Here is a 14,533-nt window from a genome sequence, read left to right on the forward strand (position 1 = left end):
GGATAAAGATAAAGGGGGGAGACGCGGCAGCAGCGCGCTGCAAACTCTGCTGCAAGCGGGCGGCGAATTAATTGGGAGGAGCGGCAGACCCTTCCCCCCCCCTCCCGCCTCCCCGGAGGAATTATAGACCCTTCGCAACAAGCTCCTGGGCTTTGACCTTCAGCAAACCGGATCGCCTCCCTCGTCCCCCCCCCCCTGCTCCCGCCGCCCCCCCAGCTCGCTCGCTCTCACACACACACACACACACAACCCGCCCCCCCCCCCCCCCTTCCCGGCTCCCCCTCCCCCTTCCTTGGGCTGGGCAGCGCGAGGGGAAGGTTTGCAGCGCGCGCACACCCAGAGGAGGAGGGAAAAAAGGAAGGGAGGAAAAAAAAAAAGGAAAAGGATTTACAAATTCGCTGGGTGGTTTTTGTTGTTGTTGTTGTTGTCGTCCTTCCCCCCCCCCCCCCCCCCTTCCCGCCCCCGGCGCGATGGCAAGGCGGCTGGGAGGGATGCGAGGAGGAGAGCTGCGGGGGGAGGAGGCGGGGTGCTGAGCCGCTCCGCTCGCCCTGCTGCTGCTTTGTGTGTGTGTCCTGGATTTTTCTTTTTTTTTCTTTTTTTTTTTTTTTTTTTTTGGGAGAAGGAGCCTGTGGCAGCGGCGCCGAGGAGAGGAAGAGGAGGAGTAGGAGGGGAGGGGGGGGGGGGAAAGCCTTTTTAATTCATTTTCGTTCCAAATTCCGCATTTCGAGTCTCTGCAGCTAGCCGGACTTGTGGTGGTGGTAGTGTGGGTGGTGGTTGTGCGTGGGGTGTTTTGTTTTTTTGGGTTTTGTTGGTTTTTTTCCTTCCTTCTTCCTCCCTCCTCGCTGAGCGGGGAGAGGAGCCGGGGGGATCCCGCCAGGGTAGCCCCGTCCCCCGGCGGAGGGACGGCGAGAAGCTGTTGTTTTGTAATAAGATTGTCTGGGTCGCGCCCCCCCCTCCTTCCCACCCCTCACCCCCCCGCAGCCCTCACGGTTTTTTTTGTGTGTGTGTGTGTGTGTTGTGTGCGCGTTCCCTCCCGTGTGCGGTGTTTGAAAATGGAGGTTGAAGATGCGGACTGCCAGCCCCGATGTGCCTCATGTTTGCGGCTCCTGTGCACCATGTACCACTGCAGCCAGCGCTGAGGGGGAGACGGCGGCGACCCCCGCCCCGCCGCCCCGGAGCCCGCCCCGCCGGAGACAGCGTCGCCCCGGGGCTTTCATGCCTTGTTGTTGTTGCCGTTAATACATCTTGAATATCTTGTGTATTTTTGGTGTGGTGTGGTTGCTCCGGAAGATCAACACCCAGGGACCTCAAAAACCCTCCGGTTTGCCAGTCCGAAGGGTCTTGTGTGTTTTTTTTTTTTTTTTTTCCATTTCTTGAGGCAACGTGGATTTATTTATCCGGCCCCGCTTCTCGTCTGCCTTTTGCCTCCTTCGTTATTTTTAGAGGACGGAGAGAGAAAAGAAAGCGAACAATTTTGGACTTTTTTTTTTTTTTTTTTCGGAAAGGGGGATTTAGTCCAATTAAAAAAAGAGGAATGAAGTCTGGCGCTGGAGGAGGGTCCCTCGCCGTCGTCTGGGGGTTTCTGCTCGTCTTCGCCGCACTTTGTCTGTGGCCAACAAATGGGGAAAGTGAGTACGGTGCGAGTCGGCCGGCGGGGGGGTGGGGGTGTCGGCAGGGGCGCCCCGGGGCGTGTGAGGGAGCCGCGGAGGGGCTCCCGGTGCGGGCGTGAGGGGCGGCCTGTGAGGGGGGTGCCGGGACGGCGGCTACCGGTGCGTGTTTGGCGGGGGGAAGAAAGGGGAGCGAGGGGGTTCCCCGTGTGAATGTGTGTGAAAAGGTCGGTGAGGGGCTCCCGGGGTGTGTGAGGGGGTCCCAGGGGTGTGTGTCTGTGATGGGGCTCCCCGGCGTGTGTGGTGTGTGTGTGTGTGAGGGGGCTTCCCGGTGTGTGCGTGAGGGGGTCCCTGTGTGTGAGGGAGCTCCCGGGGCTCCCCGGTCTGTGAGTGTGTGGGGCTTCCAGGGGGGTGTGTGGTGTGTCTGTGAGGGGGCTCACGGGGGTGTGTGAGGGGCTGGCTCCCTGTGTGAGTGTGAGGGGTTCGGTGAGGGGCTCCCCGGGGCGTGTGTCTGTGAGGGGTCTCCCGGGGGTCCCTGTGCATGAGGGGCTTTGGGGCTCCTGGGGTGTGTGTGAGGGGGCGCCTCTGTGCGAGGAGCTCCGCGGCTACCGGTGTGCGTGAGGGGTTCCCTGTGTGTGAGGGGGCTCCCGTGGGGGGTGTAAGGGCCTTCCGGGGCTGGACGCCGTTTCCCGCCGCGGTGCGCGGGTTTCGCCCCTGCTCGTGGGGAACCTGCGTGTTTTCCCTCCAGTTAACGCGTCTGCTCCCCCGACACGTTTAACGACGCGGGGCCGCACGCCTCCATCCCTCCCTCCTTTCTCCCCGGGGCGGCTGCCCGCTGTTACACACGGGGCGGGCAGAGCCGCAGCCCCCAGCCCGGAGGAGGGGGCCGCCATGCCCGCCCGTCCCCTCCTTTGTGTTTCCCTCACCTGACCCGCGTACTCCTGACCCCCCCCCCGGGGCCCGCCGCCGTGTTTGGACCTCCGCAGCCAGGGCTGCGAGCTGCGTAGTAAACACTTGCAGCCCGGGAAAGAGCTTCATCTTTGTCAATATTGAGCGTCTGTGTGCAGTAACCTGCCGTGGTGAAGGAGGAATTCCTGGAAATAAAGCGCTTTGGCGTTTATTGCCGCTTTACTGCCTAGGAAGGGTTTCACTCGCTCTGCTCGGGGTGCAGAATCACGGTGGCATCCCGCAATCTAAAGGTCGCAGTCTTGCTGTTTGGTTGGTTGGTGTTTTTTTAGGTTGATTCTTTACGTTTGTGCGTAAATAGAAACGTTTGATGGCCGGATGGGCTATATCCCTAAAGGTGATTTTTTTTTTGTTGTTGTTGTTCCTCAAGCAGCTGCATTTAGAATGAAAATAATGTTGCACCCAGCGTGAAGGTTTTTGTGCCGTGGGCTCGGCAGCTGCGAGCGGCTTCCCCCGCCCGTGCGGGGGCTGCTCCGGCAACAACGCGGTTCGTCGTGCGGGACCGACCCGCCGGGTCCCCGGCGCACCGGGCTGCCCGGGTCCCTCCCGCCGCTTATCGTCCGCCCATCGCTCTGTCTGTCCGTCCGCCTTCTTCGGGAGTTGCAAAAGCCCCGACTTTTGTTATTGTGCGTTTCAAACCTGCGGTTATGTTGCAGTGCCCGCCCCCTTCGGGCGCAGGGGGAAATAAAGGGGGCAGGGATGGCTTGGCGCTGCGATTGATTAGGCTGCAATCATCACCATATTAATCCCGGCGCTGATCGGTTTTCTTCTGGTATGTCGGGTTCACGCTGGATTGAGGATCTCTTGCATGAAATTAGCCTTCCCTTGTTTTCTGGAGCGTCCCTGTAGGTAGGGAGATGGTAAATATGCCTTGGAGCCCAACCATTTTAAAAACGGCTCCCTCTCCTTCGGCATCTGCAGAAACAGGGATGTTTCTTTACTGCGTCTTGATGCTTTTAATTTCTTCTGCTGTTATTTTTTTTTTTTAACATACTCCTTGAGCTGTAGTTGTGTGCCTGTCACTTTGAAAAAGATGTGCTTTGTTGGAGGGAAGGAACGGATAGATCAATTTTCTCCCATTTTAAATGTAAAGGGAAAGAATTTAGGAGCTAGAAAGGCTTTTTCTAAAAGTAGTAGTTTCAGGTTGAGAAGAAAGGGAAGTTCTTTGGATGCACTGACAATGAGGCTAACTACAACAAAATCAAAATGTGAGCAAGAAGCGCAGAGATGGAGTCTGTAATGCATGTTGAGTAATACTGTGTTTCATTAGCTGGTGAATGCCAATTAACTCCTTGCAAATTAAGGCCCAACTTAGGCTTTTGCATGGTAGTGGCAGGGCCAGCTAGGGCTGGAGAGCCGCAATCTTACATCTACGAGTTTAACTTTTTGGCTAGAGCCAAAAGTTTAGGTTTTCGAGAAGGAAGATTAATCTTTAAAAACAAAATCCCAGTGCCCGTCTCCGGGGAAGGGCTTACAAAGGATCGAGTAACTTGGAGAAACAGAACAGGAGAGGAGGGGGAAGGTCTAGCATACCCATAAACTGCTAGGATACACGCTTACAATTATTTTTTTTCTTGCCTTACCTGGTACAGAACATCTTCAAATAAAAATGCCTGCCCAGCTCTGTCAGTAAAATAAGGCAGGACAGTATGTTAGGATTTTAAGTTGCACTCCTCTGAAGTGTTTGCGGTTGCACTTAGTTAAAATGACCCAATTAAGAACCTCCCAAATGAAATATCTTCTTCTGAAGAAGATCTAGGCATTTAAATATGGGAAGATAGCCTGAAAAACTTGTCTTAGCTGAATACTGCCTCTAATCGATCGCCTTTGTAGTTTACAGTTTAATAGCCTTTGTTTTCACGAGTTATTGCTGAAAGAATTTTGCTGTTAGGGGGAAAAATGATCTCCAGAGCAGATGTTTTGCATCTCTTCATATTCTTCTCTCTCTCCACAATAGTGGAAGGAAGATTAATCTTAATTTTTATTTGTTTTTCATATATACTGTGTCACAGCTAAAAGGCACTTCCATTTTCGGTCAAACAAGCAAGGCATTCCTAAATAGGAATACAAAGGAGTTACAACAGGAGGGGAGAGACCCGTCCCTTTAATGCTAAATTATATAAAATCTGTTCGTGGTTATATGACAGAAACCTCTTAAAAATGCAGGTAGCTTCAGTGGAAAGCTTCTGATTCAAAAACAGTCATTAAAAAATTCAGAGAATTTCCTGAGATCTTGTTAGAGCAGCATGGAAATAAAAATAAAAAGACTCTTCGTTAAGTATGTGCTGGTGTAACAGTGCATTTGATGTGCAAAGCTACAACTGTTGGAGAATGCTTCATCCTGGTGGTGGGTTTAAGCGTAAACACTGTGTTTTCTTCCTTTTTCTACCTTGAGCACGACAGGGTTTTGATTTTCATCCTTGTGTGCATTTACAGAGGGAATGTCTAGAAGGGAATGGGTTAAACATTTAGAATAAAAATAATGTTTTCAGGTCTGGTGATACTTCAGATAGACTGATAGATACCTTGATGGATATGTTCATGTTCGCTCTGAGCTTTTGTTTGTCTATCCAGGCTATATTTTATGTTTCTGATGTTAATAAACAGTAGCTCATGCTGCGTGTGTTTAATCTCTCTCGCAGGTTGCTTAGTAAATACCCTCATGACCTCCTGAGTGTCAGCGTTATACACGCCTAGCTTTCACATCAGCGTTTTCATATACACGTAGTGGTTAGTGAATGTTGTTAAATGGGAGTTGGATAATTCCTCCTCTAATTGAGGTTGTGAATAGAAAATGCCAGAGCGTTGAAGGAATTGGTGTCAGTCGGGTTCACCAGAAAGAGGAGAGGAGGGAAATGTTCAGGGAGTGATGGGGATTGGAGTCCATGGGAAGGAGCGGTGAGCCAAGCAGTACTTTGAGTTTTTTTGATTGTGTTAGATTGCACTTTCAAAGCGTTTCCATACCAGAACTGGAGCAAAGGCTTGTGTGACTCAGAAACTGAAAGGGTTAGGAAATGGTAGTGACTTAGCTAATATCAGGCAAAATGTGTTGAGAACGTGAGAGAGCAGAGGAATGGGTGTGGAAAGACGAGTGTTAGAAGTTTCAGTGCCGAACCAAGATGTGAGAGAGAGAAATACTCTTTGTGTAAAGTGAACAAAATTTAACTTAGTTCTTAAGTATGTGGTAAGAAGTGAGGAAAGGAAGGGGCTGCAGAGAACGAGAAGACAGATCAAATAGTGTGACTTCGGTGCAACAGACAGCGTGGTTTATTTGATTTAATAGAGAAATTTGATAAACTCAGATTTGATAAACTTATGTTAATTTTTATGTCAGCTTTTCCCTGACCAGTTGTTCCTTCACACTAATTCTAGAGTATAGTAAAAGCACAACTCCAGTGACACTAAAATTGTTTTCATCTTGAAATATACACGCAGAATCTAGTGTTGAGGACTTTCTATGTGATTATTTTTGAATCTGTCTTTGTTGGTAAATAATTAAATTCTATCAGTATATGTTACCTTGGGAAAAGTTGTTTCAAATCTGTATAATTTTCTGCTAATCTGGCATTTACTAAGAAAATCTTGGAGGAGAATGTCTTCAGTGAGGGAAATTTTTATTTCTTTTTTTTAAGCATCTAATATTTAGAATTAAAATACATTTCAGCGCTGAAACTATGAGCTTTAAAGGACAATTTCAATTCATGTTTAACTGAAGCTTTTTTTCCCCTCTTTCCCAATAATTATTATTTTTTTCTTTTTATGCTGAGGTAGATTTTACCAGTGATCACTGTAACTATTAACTCAGTGAGACCAGAAGAGGCAGTTTTGTTAAGTGATTAATTATATTGTGTGTATATTCCATCTGTGTGAATTGTGAGCTACCGCAAACTTCAGTGTAAAGAAGTTTGTTTATGGTCCTGAACTTTGAGAGAGAGAGGAAATAATATATGCAGGAAACCTGTTTTTCTCACAGTGGATGTTAACTTTATGATCCCACACAGAAAACAACTTATCTAGCTCATCATCTGTAATGGCCCTAAAGTTCATAACTTACAAAATGTAATGAATTAAATTGTTTTTTAAAAAAAATTAGAGTTTTTTATCTAGATTATCTGCAGTTAAATTAATAACTTCATGAGCGTGATTTTCCTTTCTTGAAAAGGTGATGACCGGGAAGCAATGGCAACTTTCTGAAAAAGTTCTTTAAACTTTGGTTTATGAAACGAAATACATTCTTATTTGGATTTTAGTGTAAAGCTTTCACATTTGGAAATGCTTTGTGATGTTATCAAGTAGCAGCTGTTTCTTATTTGTATGTGTGAGTGCGCACATAGGAATGGGTAAGCTGCAGTTTGTTATTGAAAACTATTGTGTATGTTACTAAATTTTAAAAAAAGCAGCAGTTTGAGTAATCTTCTCGAGAGTCTCATAATTAAAGCTGTTGCAGATTTGTAGTTTCAGTTTATTTCCAATCTTTCTGACAAAGTTGAGCTTTTAAGGTTTCTGGGCTTAGGTGGTAATGGATCATGCTGCTTTTAAGAGTTCTGCGTTCAGAAAGACTTCAGGAATGCAATGATGTGTTTGAAAGGTAGAAATACTGTTTTAAGTATTTTGATATATTTGACATGTATAATTTTTCTATCACTGTAAATTGTATAGACAGCCTCTTTGTGTAGGTTAGTTGGATTAGTTTTTATGATTTATGAAAGCCACTTTAAAAAGAGTAGTTTCAAATTTTTTTTTTATTGTACAAAAGCAGAACTCAGCAAACAGCAGTTGATGAAGACGCATTTGGCGGTTGTTAGCCAGTTTGTCTTGTGTGTGGTTTTTTTGGGTTGGTTTTTTTTTTCCCTCTTAGCCAGTCATGACAGGTACAATCTGGACTGATTTCTGTAGTACTATATTTGTCTTTGAGACAAACTTTGAGGATGGGCAAATGATTAGCAACATACAGTGTTCATTCATATATTTCTGTGCTCTGCAAATAGAGCTGTACCAAGTCCTTAAATTCAAAAATAGACTGTAGTTCTTTTAGGCAGGACTTATTTTTGCTAAGTAAGTTTGATAATAGTTTGGCTTATTCATTAATTAAGGAGATACGTTCTGGCAAAACTGGTGTTAGCATGGTGCTGTGTTGTGAAGGTTTAACTTGCATTTATCACCGAAAGTTTTTCTTCTTAACCTTTGCAAATGCTAAATATGAGCAGTTCCCTTAGGATATCTTTCAAGACACCAATTAACTTCTTCGATGTTGATATCCAAGAAGTTGCTGTTGTGGCACAGAGTTATTTAAAATGTGCTGAAAAGCAGAATTGTTATTTCTGCATTTACAGATTGATTTGCATATGGCTTGTAAGCTTTAATGTCATATAATTTTATTTATTTATTAATTTTTGAATATCCAGGTGTGTATATGTCCTGTTACTCTATTCCTTTCTTGGTAAACTTGGTGATATGAGCAGAAATAAGCGTCTATATGTTTCAGTGACTCCCCAGATAGTTTTTTCAAGGAGACTGTTTTTGACCTGCCCAGTGAGAAGGGACCTCACACCCCAATAAAGTACTACGGTTATTCCTCTAGAGGCACAAATCCGCTTAGTAAATATTTTGGTAGAAACAGCAAATGTATGCTTTTGTAGCAACACAAAGTTATTTTAATAATACCTTGGAGCAATAATTTATGGTAAGATTGTCGCTGAAGAGAAGTGCCAACCAGGTTATACTTTAAGAACTTCGTGCTATGCTGTTGACTTACAAAAATGTGTACCTTATACAAATAAGAAACTTTTTAAGCAGGGCATAGGTGAACTGCACATGTATATGCTTTACTGTAATAGTATATAAAATAGGAGTGTGTCCTGCTTTTGTGAATACTTGGTTTGTGAAGATGTGTGTTTCAGGCAAGTCCAATGACCTAATGAGTTTGTTTGGCATGTGTTGCCAGTGAGGCACATAGTATTGAAATAGCTGTGCGACCAGTCAGGCCGAGTGTTATCTGCACACCTCTTATTGGTGCCATTACATGCTGTAAAGATAGCTCTGTTTACTTGGAAGTGTGAGCATCAACTCTGATCAAAACACTTTCCCTTAACAGGTGGACTTTTTTTGGAGTTCTTTGGTGAACATCCTTTCTTTGTGTGGAGGAGGGCAGTGTCAAAATGTGACAATATCAGGCAAACGCAGAGAAGATGAGAGTTCCTAATGATAGAGGCAAACTTTACAAACGTGTGTTTCTTCCTGCTGTTGAATGGGTGGTGGGTCATTTTTACTGATTGTTTCCAGAAGCTTATAGTTCTTTTTCTTCAACATGAATGATTCACAAATTAGTACACTACTCATTTACGTCAGCTACTTGTACAATACTGTTCAAATAGCAAAAGGTTTGATTGGAGGCAGGAGAGAAGAATTTTTTGAAATTCAGAATGCATGAAATGAATACATACTGAAGTAGTCAAAGATCCCTTGTACTTTATCAGAGAGCAGTCTGCTTGAATGAAAGGTACTGTACCTGCTGTTAAGTTTATAAACTTGGTTTATACAGATTACTTTTTAAATTATTCATGATGCTACATTACAAGTATATCTGACAGGTTTAAAATAAATGGCTTGATGGTAAGAGGGAACATGCATAAATTAGAGCTGGGATAATGTGCTCTTTGAAGTATCTCTTCCATTTGTTACTACTGGAATACAGTAGGTAGCTGCAGCTGAACGTGTGATTCTGAAGTATGGAGTACATCATTATCTTCAAACTGTGTTGTAGTGGCAGTTCTTATGTAAGACAGATGAGATGAAGTGGCAGGGGGGACTAAGGTGCTCACCTGGTATTTAGTTATATACACATTTCTGCTGAAACGTGGAGGGTGTTAGTGGGATGAAACTTCTATAAGCATAGCAGTTGAAAGAGTCTGCTGGTAGCTGTGAGTTGGTAAGCTTAGCATAGCATCACACTGTTTTATTTACTCTTTTTTTGTTAGCGTTCCTGTGGGTTTGTAAGAGGAGTTTTAGTAAGGTGATAGGTTTTCCCTTAGACTTAGTGGGATGCTGTATCTGGTTTGCTTATGGATCATGGTGCTCGGCCTGAGAAGTCTTTTTGATCTGTATGCACAGAAAAACTTTGCAAGAGCTGAACTGTTGTGTTTGGAAAAGGTTATTGGTGGGGAAAGAGAATTCCAGATCTCTGGGATGCAAAACCATCTTCCCCAAACATAAATTGACACAGGGCTGGTTTTCCTGATTTGTAGACAGGCAGCTCATTATGTTTGAGAAGCAAGTAGTTTATGGTGTAGAAAAAACCCTAAAATGACGTGTGATAGAGCAGCCCTCAGAAATAATCAGAAGTTTTTCTGAAAGTGGAAGGTTGTCTTATAGAGATGGATAGTTCAAATCTTAAGTCTTAATCAAATGGGTACAGCATTTTGGAGCAAGGTCTGGTGGCAGCTGCTCCTGGAAACAGTTTATAACCAAACTTTAAAAAGAGAATTGGCTTGGATTTAGGAAGGGCTTTATCCCTGGATCTCACTGGGGTCGTTTCCTCATTATTTGCATTGGCTTCAGTTTAGAGTCGTCTTCACGTTTTGTCCTTTTACAAATAGTATGTTTTGCTTCCTTGCCATTCCTGTCACCTCCCCTTGGGTCCTTCTGCGTGAGAGTAGTTTGTACCTTGAAAGGCTTAAAAAGCCCATTGTGGTCACCTCGTGGGAGGAGTGAAAGCACTGGCACTGCACTGTAGGAACAAACACGTATTTGCGCTGCTCAGCTGATCTTAGACTAACATTTGGCTGTAGTGTTAGAGTTGAAATTGCAATGGAAATACCTTGTTTGTCTCATCCCCTGTGCTCTTTGCCGGTGCAGAAATTCCTTTTATTGTGGTGTTTTTGTTTCTTTCTCCTGGGGGTTTTGATGTGTAGTTAAATTGTTACTGTTGTCTTCTCTAGTCAAATTTCATGTATCCCACTGGGGATTTGGTTTGTTCTCCAAAATACTGATGGAGTTAAATAGTGTGGATTGTTCTTAAGCTTTCAGGTGGCTCTACTTTTCTTTTAGCTGAGAACCAGTGTTAAGAGAGGCACTTAACATGATGATGGCACAAACTGTGTTAAGAGTTCACAGACCCACTGGGATGGAGCAGGGAGCCCACTGGAATTGTGATGGTGTCTGGCTGCCATGGTGGGATTCCTAGCTGCTGCTTCTCTCTGTTCTGTATCCCCAGCAGGTGGAAGCAGCTTGTGGTTCTGTATTGATTGTAGTTAACATCTTCTTTCAGTTTATTGTGGATGAAGCTTTTTTTTTTTGAGATGGATGTACATTTTGGTCCCTTGCAAACTTCCTGGGAAGTATGGAGGGAATGAACATCCATCTGTGTCAAGATAAGCATTTAAGTTGCTGGTTTTGTGTGTGCCTTGCTCCTGTTCCTTGGATCCCAGAGGTTCTGAGACTAGGGGAAAGAAGGTTGCAAACCAGTACGACCTATGACCATTTCTGTGTGGAGGAGGTTGCCAAAAGTCAAAGGGTCTGTTAGTCCTGTTGCTCATGCACCGCGGATGTGGGGATGTTTTAATAAGTTATGTTGGTATTTCCTTGCAGCTCTTCCAGTGACTTACACCCATGACGGACGTTGAGTCTGTGCTGTTGTTACTCTACAAAAGAGCAAAAACAGAGTTTAAGAAAAGCACATTTGTTGATCCAAACTTGAGACTTGGCTTCGTTTGAGCCTGCCTGGGTCTTGTCTGGGAGTGACTGAAGGTTTTGATTGTTTGTCTGTTTCCTTTTTTGTGTGTGTGCTAATACAATGTTTGTGTTTTTGTCACATTGAGTAGACTGACTACGTGGACAAATATTTTCATTGATATTGTGTCTCATCAGGAGGCATGTAATATGTGTTTAATACTTAAATTAGGTTATGAGTCCCTTTTAAAATCCAAGCTTGTATATGCTTCGATGGGTTGTGGTTCTAAAATGTGGCCAGCGTTACCAGTGAATGAACAAAGGTCCTTTCAAGTTGCTTCAGTTGTTATCCTACAGAAATAAGGCACAGACAGAGAAATGCATTTGAGTGTGTGTGTGTATGTGGCAGTGGTTCTGGACTTCAGCAGAAACACATGTGAAATGGACATTGTTTTTACATGGTTTGTGTTTTGTGTATCTCTTTTGGTAGTTCATTGTTTAAGTAAACATGTTGAGTTAGCTGTAAGGCTTTAGTACCAAATGCCCACTGATGACATGTATTAGGGTTTTGTTGTTCCCAAGCCATACTGAGAAACAACGGCTTTACAATTCAGTACATTTGAGGAAGATTACAAAAAGAATTCGGGGTGGATTGCAATCAGCACTTCAAAAGCAATAGCTTTGGAGTAACTGCTATAACACAACACAGCCCATGGAAAAACACTGTCATCTTAACAGATGCAGTGTTATTTTGGAGATTCCACTGTATAAATACATGGACTGTGGTTAAATTTTGATGGCAACAGATGCAATCTCGGTTCTTGATTCTTTCATCTCTTTAATATTTAAAAATATCCAACAAAGTAAAAGAAAAAACAACATCCAGGCTGAAAATATGCCTTGGGTAAATTGTTGGGGCTGTACCTTTTGGGCCTTGTTTCATTTCAGATATGTCACTGCAGATTAGACTTGGGCAGAGTAAATGCTCATCTCTGTGAGGGCGTCTCTGCAACTGCTGCTACTCACGGCTTATTGTACCATTTGCATATGAATGGAATTATTCAGCTATACTTAAGAAATGTCAGCAAGATTGAAGTCAAAGTTGGTTAACCTGGCAAAAAGATATTTCCAGTATTTTTCATGAAAGAAAGTGATAGTATGAAGACAAGAATTACATATTCCACTGGCTAAGCCGACATTGTCTGAGGATTTTCTTGATGTTTTTGTAGTTGATATCAGTGATTTTATTTTTAAATTTGTCCGCAAGACATCGCAATGTTTGAGGGCGAGAGAATTGGAATGTGTGAATCAGATGTTGTATCGTAATGCTGCACAGTTGTGTTCACATTTGTTTTTCTTTCCAGATTTGGTTTTGTTTAAATACTGATTTGACAAGTACGAATTGAAAGCAGGGGTCTTCTTTTTTTATGATCAGCAAATAAAGCATCATAGCAAGATGGTGTTATCAGTGCATTCACCTCTGTCCATCCACTAGTTTGGTAGAAAAGCCTGAAGTTAAATTCTGTAACTGGATTTTAAAAAGGGACCGGATAATTTTTGTGAGCAACGACATTGGTAGTCATGCATGCTAAAATAGGGAGTGATCACATCTCGTGCTTCAGAAGCTGACAGTATGCAAGGGTTGGGAAGAAATTGTATTCCTCCTCCGGGTGTTTGTATTTCCCTCCCCATTTGTGAAAAAACAGAGAAATGCTACCCTTGAGGAGTGGTTAAAGGACTTGTTTTTAGAACCCTGATGTGATTTGAGGTGCTCGTGTGACTCTGCCATCCAGGTGAAGGCACTTTCACCAGGAAGTTGTGTGTTGTCAGGCGTTCAAAGACTGTACTCTTAGCAGAAGTATGAGGGTGGGGGTGTTGGAATCAGCTTGGCTGATAAGGAGATAGTATGTTACACTAAAAATAAACCCCAGATCTTCACAGGCGACTGTTAAGATTACCTGGTATCACATGCAGTTAGAATAAAACAAAAGTTGAGGTGGCTTGAGCATCGTTTGGCGTCCCTACGAGGATGTGCTGTGATGTTGTTTGTTCGTTCGTTCCACAGGATTTCTCTTCATTATTCAGGAGCAACTGCGCTTATGGAAGTGTGGAGCTATTCAGTGTTTCTTGCTTGTTGCATCTGTGGCCATGGCCTTGTTTACTGCAGTATCAAAATACTGTTCTGACCTCAGGATGACTGTCGCTGCTGGTGGTGTCTCATGCCTCAAGTTCATCTTTAACACCCTCGCAGCTTCCCCCAGACCTGGTGAGATGAGAAGATGTGAATCCCGTTTAATAGGAGGAAGCGGGTGGGGGAGAAATGAAGAGCAGAGAGGCAGAGGATATAATTGTCATGTCCACCGATTTTTGCAGGGGGAGGGAGGAATGCTCCATTTAAGTTGTTTACGTACCCTGGTTGGGTATGTCTGCCTCTGTTCTCCCTCTCTATCAGTAGTCTATCTCTCAATAGTGTCACATGCTCACTACATGGCTCCTTGATGTCTTGGTTGAAGAAAACAAGGCGAGACTGCAAGGCTGGCTTTGTTGGTGTTGATCCTGGTGCCCAGAAAGTGATGAAGATAGTTCTACGCTGTGGGTCTGTGGGATGCTGTGTGCCATCATATCTGCTGAGATGTTCAGAGGGTGGAAGGGTTCATTTTCCTCCTGGCTGATTTAACTAGCAAGTTACACTGGCTTATGGAAGGGCGTGATGAGAGCCTGAGGGGATGGAATCGTGTGGTTGAGAATGGGGCAAGGGAGAAGCAAAACAAATGGTTGCTTTAGTGCAGTTCTCCAACAAGCCATACTCTGTGCTTTTTGTGTCTTGGCCATGAAAGGTGGGTTTCGGTGACTCAGCTGTGCATCACTCGGGACTCTGGGACTGGAAGGGGAAATAACTCCTCGGGGTTAGGGAGCATTCACTATGTGATGGACATCTCTCTGCATTGGTGCTGAGGTGCAGCATCGCAGCCCACCCCTTGGCTGGCAAGGGGCAGCTGCTGCAAAGACAGAGGCTTGTCCTGAAACGGCTGTGAATCTCAACAGGAGGAGTAGCGTGTTACCATCCAACCATCTTTGCAAAGCCGCTGAATTATTTTTATTGAAATATGGGGAGTTCATTTGTTTAGCGAAGACAGGCTTCAGTGAAAGCTGTAGGCTGAGTGCTTGATGAATGTAATAGTTTTACAGAATTAAAAACAATTCTGGTGCTTCCGCTGGGCACTGTGACTCTGCATAGCTTCGTAACCTTCTGGTGGACATGTCGTGAATTTTAGTCCCATTTGTCCTTCAAA

At 44.4% G+C, this 14,533-nt stretch overlaps 1 protein-coding gene across 3 annotated transcripts in view; it reads left to right on the forward strand.

Moving 5' to 3' along the window:
* Positions 1-1,028: 1,028 nt before the first annotated feature.
* IGF1R (insulin like growth factor 1 receptor) overlaps positions 1,029-14,533 on the forward strand; it is a 195,494-nt gene continuing 181,989 nt past the window's right edge. For all 3 annotated transcript variants that reach the window (XM_054214926.1, XM_054214927.1, XM_054214928.1), the window contains exon 1: positions 1,029-1,628. In XM_054214926.1, coding sequence (XP_054070901.1) covers positions 1,535-1,628 — 94 coding nt within the window. In that variant the 5' untranslated portion in view covers positions 1,029-1,534. The remainder of the gene's footprint in view (positions 1,629-14,533) is intronic.

Source organism: Rissa tridactyla, chromosome 9, assembly GCF_028500815.1.
Source record: "Rissa tridactyla isolate bRisTri1 chromosome 9, bRisTri1.patW.cur.20221130, whole genome shotgun sequence".
In the NCBI taxonomy this organism is placed as follows: domain Eukaryota; kingdom Metazoa; phylum Chordata; class Aves; order Charadriiformes; family Laridae; genus Rissa; species Rissa tridactyla.